Source organism: Oncorhynchus keta, chromosome 19, assembly GCF_023373465.1.
Source record: "Oncorhynchus keta strain PuntledgeMale-10-30-2019 chromosome 19, Oket_V2, whole genome shotgun sequence".
NCBI lineage: Eukaryota > Metazoa > Chordata > Actinopteri > Salmoniformes > Salmonidae > Oncorhynchus > Oncorhynchus keta.
The window spans coordinates 30,609,617-30,627,603 of NC_068439.1; the positions used below are offsets into that span (position 1 = coordinate 30,609,617).

A 17,987-nucleotide genomic window follows, 5' to 3' on the forward strand; every position below is an offset into this window, starting at 1 on the left:
ACCAGAAAATAAAACATTTAAACCAGTGTCTAGCACTGGGATTGGATCCGCGATCGTTAGGGGCTGGAGCGCGCGATTTAAGGCCGCTAGCCTACTAGATGTAATAGGCTCTCACGTAGCCCCCAGTGGACTGTATTGAAGGCATTTCCTGACATCCTGGAAAAACGTTGAATACTGAAGTCGATCTGGTGTGACCTGGCTGGTAGAAACTGCTCTGTGTGAGAAATGTTCTTCAGGTCTAATGCTTGTATAGGCATTTTTTATGTGGTGTTTAGTTGATACAAAATAACAGTGTGTGGCCAGTCCTAGAAACTGTACACAACATGTATTACTATACAGCTAGATTTCCCAACTTGGACATGCGTTCATCCTTTTTCTTTCTCCATAGGGAAATCCTGGAGCAAGAGGAGAAAAGGGAGAGCAGGGGAATCCAGGAGAGATTGTGAGTTATTCAGAATAAAATTAGCCTTTTACCAAAGGAGTAACATAAGGCTGCATTTTGGGAAATCAGCAATGCTCCAAACTCTCCACTAGATGGTAGAAGAGATGTGAATCGATTCAAGTGCCCCCTTTTATTTGGTAGAGTCAAATGGACATCAACCATGCTGTACTTACTTACAGTGCTCTCTCTATGTGTACTAAGATAGTGACAGCGCTCCACCACTAGGGTGGGCACTGTGTGTTTGGATTTTAAAGGAATCATCTGGCATTGCGAAAGAGCAAAATACGGTATGATTTGTTTGATGTTGAACATAATTCTGGGGATGTTACTAACCCGTTTGTTGTCTGAAGGGTCAACGAGGACTGCCTGGTGAACCAGGCTTTAAAGGACTGGCTGGACCACAGGTAAGGAGTTAAATCAATCAGTCAGTCAGTCAAACAAATGTTATTTATAATTGGACACTCACCTATTCACAACCCATGTAGTAACAATAACATAAGTTGGGCACGATAAAATCCATTTAATTTTTTGCCTAATTCTGTTTTGTTAGAAAAACAACCAAAATGGATGTTCTAAGTCCACTACAATGCTTAAACCACACCAGGAGACAATTTGTTAGGTCTGGGAAACATTGTAGCCTAGTTACCCTTTATTTCAAGTGGGTACCTAGCAAGAGGCTCTTGTTTAGCGGTGGTTTTGCACAAGTGATGGTAGACTTTTCAAAACAAATAACCTGAATTGATGAAATAATCATGATATCTTTCTGCCAGGTAAGCATAGGATACTTTGTAGTTAACATTTCATTGAGAAGACGGTTTTCCTTAGCCTCCCCGGTAACGGCTAGAGCGTCTTCACAAAGTTGCAGGAAATACGAATCACTGACTATTCATGTCTTATGATAAACTCGGACAAATGAAATACTTTTCAATACATTTAGTTCATTCCCTGTTAAGCTCAATAATAAAAAATATATTGTTGAATTCTGTTTTAATGTCTGGATTCTGTGATTCCGTCGATGTTCTCTGCACCGTGTATTGTATAGGACTCTACATAAGGTGTCATCCATTGGAAAATAGAAAATCAAACTTCGACATAATTTGACATACTATAGTGAATGATTTCAGCGTCCTTCATATCCTTAAATGACTGGCAAGTTTGTTTGTTATCCCCTTCAATTCAGGGCCCTAAAGGAGACATCGGCCCTAAAGGAGAGACTGGGAGACAAGGAGACCCTGTAAGTTTTGGGTCCTTAAGCCTGTGTATTTGATAATACTTCTACATATAGACAGTTGTGAATGAAGCCTTGTTTCTCTTCCAGGGTCCTCCAGGATTGCAGGGTACGCAGGGCACCCGTGGATTGCCTGGCAATGTGGTAGGTTCATTTTGTGGAGATGACAATCCAAAAACATTTTAAACATATGGAATTTGTTTAAAACTAACCTTTAACCTGACGTGTGCCTTGAACTGCTCTCTCTGTCTATGACACAGGGCATCCCTGGAACCCTTGGACCACCTGGAATAGCTGGACAGAGAGGAGAGAGGGTCAGTAATCTTATCACTGCTATATGCATCAAAACACATGTGATCTCAAATGTGTTGTAATAGGGACATCATATTGTAACTTGTAACTCATGTGTTCTAGGGACATCGTATTGTAACTCATGTGTTCTAGGGACATCATATTGTAACTCATGTGTTCTAGGGACATCATATTGTAACTCATGTGTTCTAGGAATATCATATTGTAACTCATGTGTTCTAGGAACAACATATTGTAACTCGTCACTCCAGTGTTCTAGTAACATCATATTCTATCTCATGTGTTCTAGGGACATCATATTGTAACTCATGTGTTCTAGGGACATCATATTGTAACTCATGTGTTCGAGTGACATCATATTGTAACTCATGTGTTCTAGTGACATCATATTGTAACTCATGTGTTCTAGGGACATCATATTGTAACTCATGTGTTCTAGGGACATCATATTGTAACTCACGTGTTCTAGGGACATCATATTGTAACTCATGTGTTCTAGGAACATCATATTGTAACTCGTAAATCGTGTGTTCTAGGAACATCATATTGTAACTCGTAACTCATGTGTTCTAGGGACATCATATTGTAACTTGTAACTCATGTGTTCTAGGAACATCATATTGTAACTCATGTGTTCTAGGAACAACATATTGTAACTTGTAAGTCAAGTGTTCTAGGAACATCATATTGTAACTCATGTGTTCTAGGAACATCATATTGTAACTTGTAACTCATGTGTTCTAGGAACATCATATTGTAACTTGTAACTCATGTGTTCTAGGAACATCATATTGTAACTCGTAACTCGTGTGTTCTAGGGACATCATATTGTAACTCATGTGTTCTAGGAACAACATATTGTAACTTGTAAGTCAAGTGTTCTAGGAGCATCATATTGTAACTCATGTGTTCTAGGAACATCATATTGTAACTCATGTGTTCTAGGAACATCATATTGTAACTTGTAACTCATGTGTTCTAGGAATATCATATTGTAACTCATATCTCATGTGTTCTAGGAACATCATATTGTAACTTGTAACTCATGTGTTCTCGGGACATCATATTGTAACTTGTAACTCATGTGTTCTAGGGACATCATATTGTAACTCATGTGTTCTAGGAATATCATATTGTAACTTGTGTGTTCTAGGGACATCATATTGTAACTCATGTGTTCTAGGAACAACATATTGTAACTTGTAAGTCAAGTGTTCTAGGAGCATCATATTGTAACTCATGTGTTCTAGGAACATCATATTGTAACTCATGTGTTCTAGGAACATCATATTGTAACTTGTAACTCATGTGTTCTAGGAATATCATATTGTAACTCATGTGTTCTAGGAATATCATATTGTAACTCATATCTCATGTGTTCTAGGAACATCATATTGTAACTTGTAACTCATGTGTTCTCGGGACATCATATTGTAACTTGTAACTCATGTGTTCTAGGGACATCATATTGTAACTCATGTGTTCTAGGAATATCATATTGTAACTCATGTGTTCTAGGAATATCATATTGTAACTCATGCGTTCTAGGAATATCATATTGTAACTCATGTGTTCTATGAATATCATATTGTAACTCATGTGTTCTAGGGACATCATATTGTAACTCATGTGTTCTAGGGACATCATATTGTAACTCATGTGTTCTAGGGACATCATATTGTAACTCATGTGTTCTAGGAACAACATATTGTAACTCGTCACTCCAGTGTTCTAGTAACATCATATTCTATCTCATGTGTTCTAGGAACATCATATTGTAACTCACGTGTTCTAGGGACATCATATTGTAACTCATGTGTTCTAGGGACATCATATTGTAACTCACGTGTTCTAGGGACATCATATTGTAACTCATGTGTTCTAGGGACATCATATTGTAACTCATGTGTTCTAGGGACATCATATTGTAACTCATGTGTTCTAGGGACATCATATTGTAACTCATGTGTTCTAGGGACATCATATTGTAACTCATGTGTTCTAGGGACATCATATTGTAACTCATGTGTTCTAGGGACATCATATTGTAACTCATGTGTTCTAGGGACATCATATTGTAACTCACGTGTTCTAGGGACATCATATTGTAACTCATGTGTTCTAGGGACATCATATTGTAACTCACGTGTTCTAGGAATATCATATTGTAACTCACATGTTCTAGGGACATCATATTGTAACTCATGTGTTCTAGGAATATCATATTGTAACTCATGTGTTCTAGGGACATCATATTGTAACTCACGTGTTCTAGGGACATCATATTGTAACTCATGTGTTCTTGAGACATCATATTATAACTCATGTGTTATTGGGACATCATATTATAACTCATGTGTTCTTGAGACATCATATTATAACTCATGTGTTCTGGGGACATCATACTGTAACTCATGTGTTCTAGGAATATCATATTGTAACTCATGTGTTCTAGTGACATCATATTGTAACTCATGTGTTCAAGGGACATCATATTGTAACTCATGTGTTCTTGAGACATCATATTATAACTCATGTGTTATTGGGACATCATATTGTAACTCATGTGTTCTAGGGACATCATATTGTAACTCGTGCGTTCTAGGAACATCATATTGTAACTCGTAACTCGTGTGTTCTAGGAACATCATATTGTAACTTGTAACTCATGTGTTCTAGCAACATCATATTGTAACTCATGTGTTCTAGAGACTTCATATTGTAACTCGTAAATCGTGTGTTCTATGAACATCATATTGTAACTCGTAACTCGTGTGTTCTAGGGACATCATATTGTAACTCATGTGTTCTAGGGACATCATATTGTAACTCATGTGTTCTAGGGACTTCATATTCTAACTCGTAACTCGTGTGTTCTAGAGACATCATATTGTAACTCATGTGTTCTAGGGACATCATATTGTAACTCACGTGTTCTAGGGACATCATATTATAACTCACATGTTCTAGGGACATCATATTGTAACTCATGTGTTCTAGGGACATCATATTGTAACTCATGTGTTCTAGGGACATCATATTATAACTCACATGTTCTAGGGACATCATATTGTAACTCATGTGTTCTAGGGACATCATATTGTAACTCATGTGTTCTAGGGACATCATATTATAACTCACATGTTCTAGGGACATCATATTGTAACTCATGTGTTCTAGGGACATCATATTATAACTCACATGTTCTAGGGACATCATATTGTAACTCATGTGTTCTAGGGACATCATATTGAAACTCACGTGTTCTAGGGACATCATATTATAACTCACGTGTTCTTGAGACATAATATTATAACTCACGTGTTCTAGGGACATCATATTGTAACTCATGTGTTCTAGTGACATCATATTGTAACTCATGTGTTCTAGGGACATCATATTGTAACTCATGTGTTCTAGGGACATCATATTATAACTCACGTGTTCTAGGGACATCATATTGTAACTCATGTGTTCTAGTGACATCATATTGTAACTCATGTGTTCTAGTGACATCATATTGTAACTCATGTGTTCTAGGGACATCATATTGTAACTCACGTGTTCAAGGGACATCATATTGTAACTCGTGCGTTCTAGGAACATCATATTGTAACTTGTAACTCGTGTGTTCTAGGAACATCATATTGTAACTTGTAACTCATGTGTTCTAGCAACATCATATTGTAACTCATGTGTTCTAGCAACATCATATTGTAACTCATGTGTTCTAGAGACTTCATATTGTAACTCGTGAATCGTGTGTTCTATGAACATCATATTGTAACTCGTAACTCGTGTGTTCTAGGGACATCATATTGTAACTCATGTGTTCTAGGGACATCATATTGTAACTCATGTGTTCTAGGGACTTCATATTCTAACTCGTAACTCATGTGTTCTAGGGACATCATATTGTAACTCATGTGTTCTAGCAACATCATATTGTAACTCATAACTCATGTGTTCTAGGGACATCATATTGCAACTCATGTGTTCTAGCAACATCATATTGTAACTCATAACTCATGTGTTCTAGGGACATCATATTGTAACTTGTAACTCATGTGTTCTAGCAACATCATATTGTAACTCATATTGTAATCGTGTGTTCTATGAACATCATATTGTAACTCATGTGTTCTAGGGACATCATATTGTAACTCATGTGTTCTAGGGACATCATATTGTAACTCATGTGTTCTAGGGACTTCATATTCTAACTCGTAACTCGTGTGTTCTAGGGACATCATATTGTAACTCACGTGTTCTAGGGACATCATATTATAACTCACATGTTCTAGGGACATCATATTGTAACTCATGTGTTCTAGGGACATCATATTGTAACTCATGTGTTCTAGGGACTTCATATTCTAACTCGTAACTCGTGTGTTCTAGGGACATCATATTGTAACTCACGTGTTCTAGGGACATCATATTATAACTCACATGTTCTAGGGACATCATATTGTAACTCATGTGTTCTAGGGACATCATATTATAACTCACATGTTCTAGGGACATCATATTGTAACTCATGTGTTCTAGGGACATCATATTGTAACTCATGTGTTCTGGGGACATCATATTATAACTCACATGTTCTAGGGACATCATATTGTAACTCATGTGTTCTAGGGACATCATATTGTAACTCATGTGTTCTAGGGACATCATATTGTAACTCATGTGTTCTGGGGACATCATATTATAACTCACATTTTCTAGGGACATCATATTGTAACTCACGTGTTCTAGGGACATCATATTGTAACTCACGTGTTCTAGGGACATCATATTGTAACTCATGTGTTCTTGAGACATCATATTATAACTCATGTGTTATTGGGACATCATATTATAACTCATGTGTTCTTGAGACATCATATTATAACTCATGTGTTCTTGAGACATCATATTATAACTCATGTGTTCTAGAGACTTCATATTGTAACTCGTAAATCGTGTGTTCTAGGAACATCATATTGTAACTCGTAACTCGTGTGTTCTAGGGACATCATATTGTAACTCATGTGTTCTAGGGACTTCATATTCTAACTCGTAACTCGTGTGTTCTAGAGACATCATATTGTAACTCATGTGTTCTAGCAACATCATATTGTAACTCATGTGTTCTAGAGATATCATATTGTAACTCGTAACTCAAGTGTTCTCGGGACATCATATTGTAACTCATGTGTTCTAGCAACATCATATTGTAACTCGTAACTCATGTGTTCTAGGAATATCATAATTTAACTCATATCTCATGTGTTCTAGGGACATCATTTTGTAACTTGTAACTCATGTGTTCTAGGGACATCATATTGAAACTCATGTGTTCTAGGAATATCATATTGTAACTCATGTGTTCTAGGGACATCATATTGTAACTCATGTGTTCTAGGTACATAATATTAGTTACTAATGTGTTCTAGGGACATCATATTGTAACTCATAACTCATGTGTTCTAGGGACATCATATTGCAACTCATGTGTTCTAGGGACATCATATTGTAACTCATGTGTTCTAGGAACAACATATTGTAACTTGTCACTCAAGTGTTCTAGTAACATCATATTCTATCTCATGTGTTCTAGGGACATCATATTGTAACTCGTAACTCATGTGTTCTAGGGACATCATATTGTAACTCATGTGTTCTAGAGACTTCATATTGTAACTCATGTGTTCTAGCAACATCATATTGTAACTCATAACTCATGTGTTCTAGGGACATCATATTGCAACTCATGTGTTCTAGCAACATCATATTGTAACTCATAACTCATGTGTTCTAGGGACATCATATTGTAACTTGTAACTCATGTGTTCTAGCAACATCATATTGTAACTCATGTGTTCTAGGGACTTCATATTGTAACTCATGTGTTCTAGGGACATCATATTGTAACTCATGTGTTCTAGAGACATCATATTGTAACTCATGTGTTCTAGGGACATCATATTGTAACTCGTAACTCGTGTGTTCTAGGGACATCATATTGTAACTCATGTGTTCTAGAGACATCATATTGTAACTCGTAACTCAAGTGTTCTCGGGACATCATATTGTAACTCATGTGTTCTAGCAACATCATATTGTAACTCATGTGTTCTAGAGATATCATATTGTAACTCGTAACTCAAGTGTTCTCGGGACATCATATTGTAACTCATGTGTTCTAGCAACATCATATTGTAACTCGTAACTCATGTGTTCTAGGAATATCATAATTTAACTCATATCTCATGTGTTCTAGGGACATCATTTTGTAACTTGTAACTCATGTGTTCTAGGGACATCATATTGTAACTCATGTGTTCTAGGAATATCATATCGTAACTCATGTGTTCTAGGGACATCATATTGTAACTCATGTGTTCTAGGGACATCATATTAGTTACTCATGTGTTCTAGGGACATCATATTTTAACTCATGTGTTCTCGGGACATCATATTGTAACTCATAACTCATGTGTTCTAGGGACATCATATTGCAACTCATGTGTTCTAGGGACATCATATTGTAACTCATGTGTTCTAGGAACAACATATTGTAACTTGTCACTCAAGTGTTCTAGTAACATCATATTCTATCTCATGTGTTCTAGGGACATCATATTGTAACTCGTAACTCATGTGTTCTAGGGACATCATATTGTAACTCATGTGTTCTAGCAACATCATATTGTAACTCATAACTCATGTGTTCTAGGGACATCATATTGCAACTCATGTGTTCTAGCAACATCATATTGTAACTCATAACTCATGTGTTCTAGGGACATCATATTGTAACTTGTAACTCATGTGTTCTAGCAACATCATATTGTAACTCATGTGTTCTAGCAACATCATATTGTAACTCGTGAATCGTGTGTTCTATGAACATCATATTGTAACTCGTAACTCGTGTGTTCTAGGGACATCATATTGTAACTCATGTGTTCTAGGGACATCATATTGTAACTCATGTGTTCTAGGGACATCATATTGTAACTCATGTGTTCTAGGGACATCATATTGTAACTCATGTGTTCTAGGGACATCATATTGTAACTCATGTGTTCTAGGGACATCATATTGTAACTCATGTGTTCTAGGGACATCATATTGTAACTCATGTGTTCTAGGGACATCATATTGTAACTCGTAACTCATGTGTTCTAGGGACATCATATTGTAACTCATGTGTTCTAGCAACATCATATTGTAACTCATAACTCATGTGTTCTAGGGACATCATATTGCAACTCATGTGTTCTAGCAACATCATATTGTAACTCATAACTCATGTGTTCTAGGGACATCATATTGTAACTTGTAACTCATGTGTTCTAGAGACATCATATTGTAACTCATGTGTTCTAGATACATCATATTGTAACTCATGTGTTCTAGAGACATCATATTGTAACTCGTAACTCATGTGTTCTAGTAACATCATATTGTAACTCATGTGTTCTAGGAACATCATATCGTAACTCATGTGTTCTAGGAACGTCATATTGTAACTCATGTGTTCTAGAGACATCATATTGTAACTCGTAACTCATGTGTTCTAGGAACATCATATTGTAACTCATGTGTTCTAGGAACATCATATTGTAACTCATGTGTTCTAGGAACAACATATTGTAACTCATGTGTTCTAGGAGCATCATATTGTAACTCATGTGTTCTAGGAACAACATATTTTAACTCGTAACTCATGTGTTCTAGGGACATCATATTGTAACTTGCGCTGTATGAATGACTATGCTATGTGTTCCAGGGAGATTTGGGGAAGGAGGGTCGTGCTGGCCCCCCAGGTCCCCCTGGAGATGCAGGCATACAAGGACCCCCTGGCCTACCAGGGAAGGGCAAAGACGGACAGAACGTAAGACATAGAAACATCACTCTTCATAAGACGTTCAAACCTCGTTGTTACGGCTAGTAGTTTCTCCTGTCCGTGTCACCACTATAACCAAGGTCAAGAGTTTAGCCTGGTCCGGTGCCGTAGTGAGGGAAATCTCTTGACTGCAGAGTGAACACACATCTATCTTGACTCTAAGAAATATGAACCAGAGTTTGTTGACACTTATGCAATCAGGCAATTAAAACCTCAGGCTCTGGAGTTTCAAATGAAAAAAATAATAATAATATATGCCATTTAGCTGACGCTTTTATGTGCATACATTCACATCCTGTACGGGTATTGGCTGCACATGTGCATAAATCAACATGCATTTAAATACAACCATATTAAAATATGACTGGTTATGTTAGTACCGTACAACCCACATTATACAGTTATGCCAGTGATTTGACCTGGAACCTGTTTACTCATTTTCTAAACCACAGGCCATATGGTGATAGTGCTGAGAAAGCAAACAAAGAGCACATACCCAGTTTGTGCTTTTATCACATGAAACTAATGAAGGAACCCAGCAGGACGGTGTACAGGTGCTGGGTGTGTGTGGTTTATAACAGTTCCATTTTACTACTGTCAGCTGCTGGCCCATAACACATAACCCTAGCCTCAAAAGTATTGTACAGGGAATATAGGGGCACATAACAGTCATGCCTACAGCAGTACGTTACACTAGTTGACTATTCTCCACTGTTAAAGTGGTTACTGTTACCGTAGTCCAGGGAGGTGGAGGACCACATGTCCTGCTATAAGACATTAAATGCTTAGTGTTTGATTTGACCAGCCGCTGGGCTCATAATAGTGTTATGCGTGATATTATATTACAGGGTGACCCTGGGCAGCGGGGAATTGAAGGACCTCCCGGACAGAAGGTAACTCATTTTTAAGTTGGGTTGGGGGAGGAGGGGGAGGGAGAAACACAGTGCTTTGAAGCCAGATTCTATCTGGTGACAAAGCAAAAAATGAGTATTCTCTAGCATAGGAAGAACATGATTAATTTTGGTTGCCCTGAAGCAATTTTCTTTGACACAATGATTTAACAACAACTTTTTGAGGTGCAGGAGAGAGAATTCTGTTGTTGTTAAATCATCCGCCCTGGTCACCTTTATGATTGCCACACTGAATACTGAAACGTCTAATTGAATTCTCTGTTAGAAATAAACACACGTTGATGTATCTTGCCTGAGCAGCGAAGACCTGCAGAGATCAACAACCACTCTGCTCAGCACAGCAGAACTCTCTGAGCCAAGCGTTACGATATTACAGTAATGTCATTAGAAAGTACTGGCTATTGCATTAACAGGACACAGTGTACCCTAGATGGAAGGTGAACAAGGTTCTGTTTGTGTCTTACTGGATGGTAACCAAGGTTCTGTCTGTTCCAGGGCCAACCCGGATCCCAGGGACTTCAGGGGGGTCCAGGGGACAGGGGTCCACCAGGAGAAGGCAAAGTCGGACCCCCGGTAGAGAGACACACACACACACACTCACACAGGCACATTATTTTGAACATGTCTGAGAACATATGTATCTTTTACAGGGACCTTCAGGGCCCAATGGTGCAGTTGGATCACCGGTAAAAACCATTTTTGACATTTTGTCATAATTATGCTCAGCCTTAGTGTGACAAAGTGAAAACGTAAACTGAGTAATGTTCAAATAAAAGTTAAACTGACTGCTGTTTGTTTCCTGGTTCAGGGCATGAGAGGTCTGCCAGGCGTCGCAGGTACACAGGGACCTGCAGGACACCATGGTTTACCAGGACGACCAGGAGAGAAGGGATCCCCAGGAGAGCCAGTGAGTTGACCAGTACAGTAAATGGGGTCGGAAACGTCCCAACAACACAGCAAACTGAGACCAAATTTTGTACCTTCACTATACTGTACCTTCTTTGTCACGGCACTGACGTGATGGCTCACCAATGGGGATGTATTCAAATGCATGATGTGATTATCAGTGTGAAGTGTATCAGTCCAATCAACCTTTGCATAATAATGGACGCAATCTCTTTCAGGGAGCAGCAGCAGACTTGTCAGATTTGAATCTGAAGGTAAGGAAGAGAGCCCCATTACAATAGTACTGTTGCCTCTATCTTCTGAAAACATCCTGACACGGACATATTCTTTCATCGCTAAGTGTTTCTCCTTCTCCTTCAGGATGTGTGTTCAGACTGCCCGGCCGGACCCCCGGGACAGCCTGGTCTCCCAGGGACACCAGGAGACAAGGGACCCGCCGGACCTCCAGGGAAGAACGGACAGGACGGGTACCAAGTAAGGACAAAGTCATAGCACCATGCTATTCCATCTGTTGTCTGATAAAGGTATCCCTTACTGGGAGATGCACATCCTGAATCATTCTGATCCTTTCCATGCCGCTTCTCCATGCTCGAAACACTGCAAAGGGGACTTTGTATAACTTCATAGAATTAGTATGCCTCAGACAGCAGCCTAGGAGAACAGCGAGGAGTCTCCTGTATCCATCACACTGTGTTTGACTGGAGTGGCGGGAAGCTAACAGCCTGGCTCTCAGCATCGTTAGGCTTCCTGTCCTCCGGGGGGACAGACAGGGCTGCAGATGGTCTTTTAGAGAGCCAGAGATGGGGGGGGACGAAAGACAAACAGACCAGAAAGAGAGATGTAGAGAGAGAGCCTTTAGTTGCCCAGAGACTGATGGTGTCTCTGTCATTATCACTACAGGGCCAAGCAGGCCCGACCGGACCCGCTGGACCCCCAGGAGCCAACGGGGAGAAGGCAAGTCCTCCTCAACCACACCCGCTTATCAACCACACACATTCATCTTCCATAGAATATGCATTATCGAGTTGAAGACCTGAAAACATCCTGTGGTTTGTGTGTGTTATGTCACCTGCTGTACAACACAGTGTCCAGAGGTGATATGTATCATTTGTTCTTCGTTCCACAGGGTGTGAAAGGTGATAGAGGACCCCAAGGAGGACCTGGAGACAAAGGTGAAACGGGTCACACCGGACCCCCTGGCCACCCCGGTGCTGCTGGCATCATGGGGAATCCTGTGAGTACCTGTACCTGCCTGGTGGTGCTAACAGAACCTACTATTTACCCATCTGTCAGCCTGCTCTTTTTACTATTTAGTATCGCCAGTAGAATGAATGTTCTTTCTGACTCCTCCCTCTTCGTCTCTCTGTAGGGTAACGACGGTCAACCCGGCCCCATCGGTCCCCCAGGAGCCCCTGGAGAAAAAGTCAGGATGTTGTCCATATGTTTTATTTCCAGACAGCATATTAGACTACATGTCATCAGTTTTCTACCGGCCTCGTCCCACTGGCTGGCCATATAGGTCAACTGGGATGAGTGTTGTGGCAGAGGACATTAATCGTCATAGTGCTGTTGTTGATTTATCATGGTTGAAACTGTGGAACAGTCTTGTGTTTGTTTTGTCTCTGCAGGGAAAGGAGGGGATGAAGGGAATCCAGGGGCCACCAGGTCTACCAGGCTTAATGGTGAGAAACTATGTTGATCAAGTTTTGTGAAGGACTCGAAAGGACTTGCTAAAAACTTAAAATAGTTTTGGTGTGATAGTAAAAATTCCACTATAAACTCGCTTTCAATCTGTCCATGAAAACACACGTGTCATTTATGGAGTGGAATGTGAACAAACAGTTTGAAACCCAAGGCTGACAACAAAAAGACTAAATGCTGAATAACCTTGTTCCACAGGGTCAAATGGGTAAAATTGGCAAAGATGGCCGACCAGGAGAACAAGGAGAACCTGTGAGTACACATGATATGGCCTGACTATATTCCCAGGATATTCTGTATGTTCTGTATATTCTGTTTTTTATACATGGCACATTATGGGTCCCCTTCATATTGACCTGCACATCATTCCCATTGGCGTGTAATCTAACTCTGTTGTAATTTCAGGGTAAACAAGGAGAGACAGGACCACCAGGACAACCAGGTCTCAGGGGAATGCCTGTAAGTAACTAGGTCCTGTGTGGCTCAGTTGGTAGAGAGCATGGCACATGCAACACCAAGGTTGTGGGTTCGATTCCCATGGGGGACCAGTACGAACAAAATAACTCTGAATTAGGGCGTCTGCTAAAATGTTTTAAACAATGTGAATGTAACTAAGTCTGTGGGAATGATTATTTAAGACTGTGGAAAATGGAGATATCATTTCACTCGTATGGAAACATTGGTGGTGTATTCATGTTGGTCATTCTTTCCACACAGGGCTTCAAGGGTCACAGAGGAGAGCCTGGACAACCAGGTTCAAAGGTCAGCCCATTGACTCCCATGTCACAATTCTCAATACATTAGATCACTAGGAGGCCGTAATGTGGTGAATATGAACGTTAGGCATACGTCTTCCCTGGTCTGTCAAGATCAAATCATCTCGCTCTCAAAATTGTGACACATGCCTACTCTCATTAAATCTCTCTCAGCTCGAGGATACAATATCTGCCACAGCATTGGTCAATAGCGTGTCTCAATATAGTGTGACCTATTATTGCGTGACCAATAGCATGCCTCATTACTGAGACATTACTCACATCCCCTCTAGCCTGTTCTCTGACAGAGAACAGGCTAGAGGGGATGTGAGATGGACCGCTCATGATTGCAACTTCCTTATGCCATCGCCAATAACACGTCTCTTAAGACAGAGGCTTTTGTTACATAGACTGCTGTCTACCTCCACGTTAACCTATGGATTTTATAGACCACATTGGATGTATAAAAGTGTTTCGCCTTGACCCCAGACTCGAAAGAGAGGCCAACTGTGAATGGATTGGTTGCGTTGATTAATACGTTTCTGTCTTCGACCAATCAGGGTGAAGATGGAAAGGAAGGACGTAATGGACCGGAGGGTAAACCTGGCCAAGACGTGAGTGAGAACACTAATATAACAAATCATAACTCTGCAATTATCAACACACAGGGGATGTCTTAATAATATATGCGTTGTGTTTGTTTGTTGAAGGGTAATACTGGACCTCCTGGGCCAGAAGGCCTGGCTGGCCGGAGAGGGGAGAATGTAAGTCACCTTTATGTTATACTGCCTTTATCTGCTGACACCAGATTCATCACGATGACAACCTAGCTAATAGAAAGGGACACTAATGTCTCTCTCTCTCTCCCTCCCACTTTTTCTCTCTCTCTCTCTCCCCCACTTTCTCTCTCTCTCCCTATTTTCCTCTCTCTCTCCAACCCTCCCTCCATCTACCTCTGTCTCTCTCTCTCAAGGGTAAACCTGGTGAACCAGGACCTTCAGGAAAGCCAGGAGCCCCTGGTACTCCAGTGAGTGATCATTTATTTATATACAGCAGTAAATGCTCTTAACATTGCAGACATTGTAGTCGTTGCGGTGAAATGCTGTTTGTATTTAGCAAAGACAGCAGCTTCCTCTACCCTGTATCTGGTACTCTACAGCCAGCCCCACCAAGCCCTTGTAAATATGAATATTAATCGCTTGCAGATGTTTCATCTCCCACCGCAAGATCTTTTATGAGATTTACCTCCAAGCGTAGCAACGTTCACAAGAACTTCAGATAGCTAAACATTATGTTAATTTCACCAAATCCCTTATAACGAGTGGGGCTACATCTGTGTTCCAACTACAGTACGACCACAGTATGACTACGCCATGTGAAAGACCCCATGTTTTTGTGTATATTATAGGGTCAGGCTGGAGCCAAGGGAGACCCTGGGAACCCAGGATTACCAGGCTTTAGTGGTCCCAAGGGACCGTCGGTAAGTAGGGATTCCTGCTCCTTTTTAATGTAAACATTATCACTAGGGTTCTAAGCTACTGTTGCCAGCGGTGTAAAGTAACTAAGTAAGAATAATTTAAACTACTCCTTAAGTAGTTTTTTGGGGGTATCTGTACTTTACTATTTTATATTTTTGACAACTTTTACTTTTACTCCACTACATTCTTAAATAAAAGATGTACTTTTTACATTTTCCCTGACACCCAAAAGTTGTCGTTACATTTCAAATGCTCAGGCAGGACAGCAATATGGTTAAATTCATGCATCTATCAATATAACGCATTGTACTGATCTTGCGGACTCACGAAACACAAACAGTGAGTTTGTAAATGGTGTCTGAGTGTTGGAGTGTCCTCCTGGATATCCATAAATTAATTAAAAATTGTGCCATCTGGTTTCCATATTATAAGGAATTTGATGTATAGCATTTAGTTTTACTCAAGTATGAAATTTGCGTACTTTTCCCACCCCTACTTAAGTACATTTAAAACCAGATACTTTACTCAAGTAGTATATTACTGGGTGACTTTCACTTTTACTTGAGTAATTTTCTATTAAAGTATCTTTACTTTTACTCTTTACCTCCTAGTCCTACCACTCATGTTGGAACAGTCTGAGTTGATGTTCTGCCATAAGAAGATTGGAAGTTGTGATGCAAGCGTTTCTGATTTGATCAAACGTATTTCTATATAAATGTCTCAGCCTTCGATCTGTCTGTCTATCTAGGGTCCTGCTGGTCCGGTCGGCCCAGAGGGGAAACAGGTAAGAACCATTGGTTAAGGGCTTGTAAGTAAAAGCATTTCACGGCGCATGTGACAAATAACATATGATTTGATTTGATTGATTGGTTTGTTGCTAGATTTTTTTTGGAGACATATTTCAATTTTCATCAGCTACTTTTAGTGTCTTTACAATGGATATAATGTGGGACGTGGATTGGGCGAAGTCTCGCTCACAGCACATTATATCAACTCTTTATCTGTTTCACAGGGTATGTCTGGCAGAGCAGGAGAACGTGGAGTCAAAGGAGAGAGGGTGAGTTCATACAGGACACCTGCCCAACCAATGACCTTAAACAACATTGTTGATATTGTCTCTGAGTGAGTTTTGTTGGATGTCTTTGTAGGGCGACTCAGGTGGGAAGGGAGATAAGGGACCTGTTGGAGATCCAGGTATGCCTGGTAACCAGGGGCTCCCAGGTCGTAAGGGCCACACAGGGATGATGGGTATGTCCGGGCCCCCAGGAGAGGTGGGTCTTACTGGGCCTCAGGGAACACCTGGAAACCCCGGACAACCAGGACCACGGGTGAGTAGTGATTTGAATACTTGCACTTTACAGAATACTCTCAGAATACCCTGGCACTTTACAGAATACTCTGGTTCAATCTCAGTCACATTGCTATAGAAAATAGTACAGACATCTACAACTCGATGACCTAAACATGTTAATTTCTTCTTCCACAGGGAGAGTCACCATCACTGGAAACAATGAGAAGGCTGATCCAGGAGGAACTAGCGAAAGCGCTAGATGGTGAGACTGGTGTATTGTTAGGAACAATGGGACATTAGTGCAATCTGCAATGTATGCAAAGTTAGTTTGACCTCAAATGAGCTCTGCAAGTCATAATCGTGTGTGTCCTTGTGTTCCCCCTCCAGCCAAAATGGCGTACCTGATGGCCCAGATCCAGCCGGCCCATGTGAAGAGCACGGCAGGTCGGCCAGGACCTCCAGGCCCCTCGGGGAAAGAAGGGAGCGATGGTCGCCCCGGACCACCAGGGGAGCCTGGCATGCCCGGGCAGAACGGAGGAGACGGCATGAGGGGACCCATGGGTCCTAAAGGTAACTGATCCCAAGTCCCATTGTTTTTGGTCATGCTTCCTGTATTTATTGGTTCAGATAAACACACTGTGAGAGCATAATATTAGAGTGTAATATTGTCAAAACACTACATGAGAGGTTTCAGGTTTCCAACTCAGAAAACACGATTGCTACCCATTGATATTAGTCACCTTTGGTGGTCTTTATTGAGGTTTTCTTGATTCAGACACTGTCTTTAAGAACATCATTGCGAGTGTTGTGTCTGTCGTCTCTGTGACATCCAGGTGAGAGAGGATCCAGAGGAGACAAGGGAGAAAACGGAGTTGGACAGAGAGGAGAGACTGGACCATCAGGTCCTATAGGTACAGTAAATCTAGTACAGCAATATATCAACATAATGTCTCTATTACTACAGTATCATTCTAAATGGATGATTGTTTGTATCCATCTTGAGATCCTTTGTTGCTAAACTATGAGCTATCCAGCATGGGTGGGGTGAGTGACTGGAATTTGA

General features: G+C 40.4%; 1 protein-coding gene across 3 annotated transcripts in view; it reads left to right on the forward strand.

Annotated features, from left to right (window-relative positions):
- The window catches only part of LOC118398054 (collagen alpha-1(XXII) chain-like), a 62,895-nt gene that overhangs the window by 41,690 nt on the left and 3,218 nt on the right, over positions 1–17,987 (forward strand). For all 3 annotated transcript variants that reach the window (XM_035793033.2, XM_035793034.2, XM_035793036.2), the window contains 29 exons: positions 389–442; positions 793–846; positions 1,623–1,676; positions 1,761–1,814; positions 1,931–1,984; positions 9,766–9,870; positions 10,731–10,775; positions 11,289–11,366; positions 11,444–11,479; positions 11,602–11,700; positions 11,918–11,953; positions 12,060–12,173; positions 12,600–12,653; positions 12,826–12,933; positions 13,069–13,122; positions 13,328–13,381; positions 13,599–13,652; positions 13,806–13,859; positions 14,118–14,162; positions 14,716–14,769; positions 14,866–14,919; positions 15,129–15,182; positions 15,564–15,635; positions 16,382–16,417; positions 16,646–16,690; positions 16,782–16,961; positions 17,120–17,186; positions 17,312–17,494; positions 17,758–17,835. In XM_035793033.2, coding sequence (XP_035648926.1) covers positions 389–442; positions 793–846; positions 1,623–1,676; positions 1,761–1,814; positions 1,931–1,984; positions 9,766–9,870; positions 10,731–10,775; positions 11,289–11,366; positions 11,444–11,479; positions 11,602–11,700; positions 11,918–11,953; positions 12,060–12,173; positions 12,600–12,653; positions 12,826–12,933; positions 13,069–13,122; positions 13,328–13,381; positions 13,599–13,652; positions 13,806–13,859; positions 14,118–14,162; positions 14,716–14,769; positions 14,866–14,919; positions 15,129–15,182; positions 15,564–15,635; positions 16,382–16,417; positions 16,646–16,690; positions 16,782–16,961; positions 17,120–17,186; positions 17,312–17,494; positions 17,758–17,835 — 2,029 coding nt within the window. The remainder of the gene's footprint in view (positions 1–388; positions 443–792; positions 847–1,622; positions 1,677–1,760; positions 1,815–1,930; positions 1,985–9,765; positions 9,871–10,730; positions 10,776–11,288; positions 11,367–11,443; positions 11,480–11,601; positions 11,701–11,917; positions 11,954–12,059; positions 12,174–12,599; positions 12,654–12,825; positions 12,934–13,068; positions 13,123–13,327; positions 13,382–13,598; positions 13,653–13,805; positions 13,860–14,117; positions 14,163–14,715; positions 14,770–14,865; positions 14,920–15,128; positions 15,183–15,563; positions 15,636–16,381; positions 16,418–16,645; positions 16,691–16,781; positions 16,962–17,119; positions 17,187–17,311; positions 17,495–17,757; positions 17,836–17,987) is intronic.